A 1,714-nucleotide genomic window follows, 5' to 3' on the forward strand; every position below is an offset into this window, starting at 1 on the left:
GGGCTATATGTATAGTATTAAGTGAAGGAACTGCAGACACTAGAAACTACTGCATGAAAGGAGATTAGTTCCTGAATGACCCATAACAAATTGTGATTTGATTAAGAAATAAACCTTTATTAACTGAGCCACTGACATTTTGGGGAGTGCTTATTTCAGCAGTTTCCATGATTTACATAAACTAATGTAGCTTTTCACATGTCACCATTAGAATAGAAATTGAGTAACCACCATACTCATTTTGAGATGTGTGTCAGATTTACCTGAAAACTTTTTTTAAAAGATGAGTATCTGGCCCAGTCAACTTAGGTTGATGCTGAAAGCATAGCAGGCATGTGTATGTCTCAAAAATATTACATATAATTCTGATGTTCACTTTTGGTTAAGAATCACTCTATAAGATTCTTACTTTATGAGGGGTATATTATCCTTCACATAAACCAGTTTAAATCAGTCCATTCAAATTCATTATACTTGTATCTATATCTATCATTACAAGATTTGGAGATTTGCTATTTTTATAATTTAAAATAATTATGATTGACTTCTTCCAGTTCAAAATTCTGAATAACATATTCCATGAGTACAGAATACATAGTATCTATCAAAAGTAACCTCTGAGTAAATATTTTAGTTAAAAGGCAAATCTAAGCTAACATGATCACATGGCTGATACTTCACTGAAAATTACTCAGTTTCCCAAGATGTGATTTAGACATATATCTTACATTTACTTTCAGGTTTTTTTTTTTTTTAAATGTTTATTATCTAGAAAAAAAAAAAAAATATATATATATATATATATATATCTTCCCCACAAAAGATGCTATTTTCTCATTTCCCCTTCTTCCTCTTCTTTAACACCCCTGATATAAAGGACATTATTATACCTTATTAAAACTTCAGCCAAATGTCCAGACAATGCTCCATCTATGTTTTCTTCTATGTTTGCAAGCTGCATGTTCATATAGCCATCTACAGATACCAAGTAGCCTTTGTACTCCATTCCCCACTTAGGTTCCACCATTATTGGTTTTCCTGTTAATCCATTCAGAAAAGGTTTGGGATTGAGCAGCAAACTCATCACGACTACAAGCAAATGCTGCAGGCCACTTCCCAACAAGTGTTTTATGTTCCTGGTGACTAGAATAGCTATAGCCATCACATATCATTTCAGTTTCTTAACAAAAAATAATAAATTCAAACCCTTTTGGTATGATTCAACAGAAGGCAATTTTCTTTTTTTTATAATAATTTTTTATTATGTTACGTTAGTCACCGTACAGCCCCTAGTTTAGAAGGCAGTTTTCTTAATCTCATGTTCCATCTCAGAAACCGAGTATATTTGTTGGAGATATAAGACAAGGATTTATTGAATGACAAGACTATGTAAAATAGCTCAGGTGGTTCAGCTGATTGAAGAAATACCTAGATAATATACACAAATATGCTGATATATAATCCCAGAGTGTGAGCTCCTGACTAAATCATGACAAACATCCTTTATTCATTTACTTGTATATTCATTCATAATTCAACAAATGTCTGTTGAGCAACTCTTATGTTTGAAGCCTACACATTGAGAATAAAAATGACTATGGCATCTTTCCTTTATAGCAACAAAAAGCTCACAATATTGTTAACCATATGGTGTCAAAGAATAGACATTATCTTAACAGTAAGCACAATGGTCTAGCTTCAGGTTGGAGAAAAC

At 32.1% G+C, this 1,714-nt stretch overlaps 1 protein-coding gene across 1 annotated transcript; it reads right to left on the reverse strand.

Moving 5' to 3' along the window:
* Positions 1–826: 826 nt before the first annotated feature.
* LOC113268732 (small nuclear ribonucleoprotein F-like) lies at positions 827–1,084 on the reverse strand. Its single transcript, XM_026517319.2, has one exon. It carries the CDS (start codon positions 1,082–1,084, stop codon positions 827–829), a length of 258 nt encoding a protein of 85 aa, XP_026373104.1.
* Positions 1,085–1,714: the final 630 nt, after the last annotated feature.

This window comes from Ursus arctos, unplaced genomic scaffold, assembly GCF_023065955.2.
Source record: "Ursus arctos isolate Adak ecotype North America unplaced genomic scaffold, UrsArc2.0 scaffold_8, whole genome shotgun sequence".
NCBI lineage: Eukaryota > Metazoa > Chordata > Mammalia > Carnivora > Ursidae > Ursus > Ursus arctos.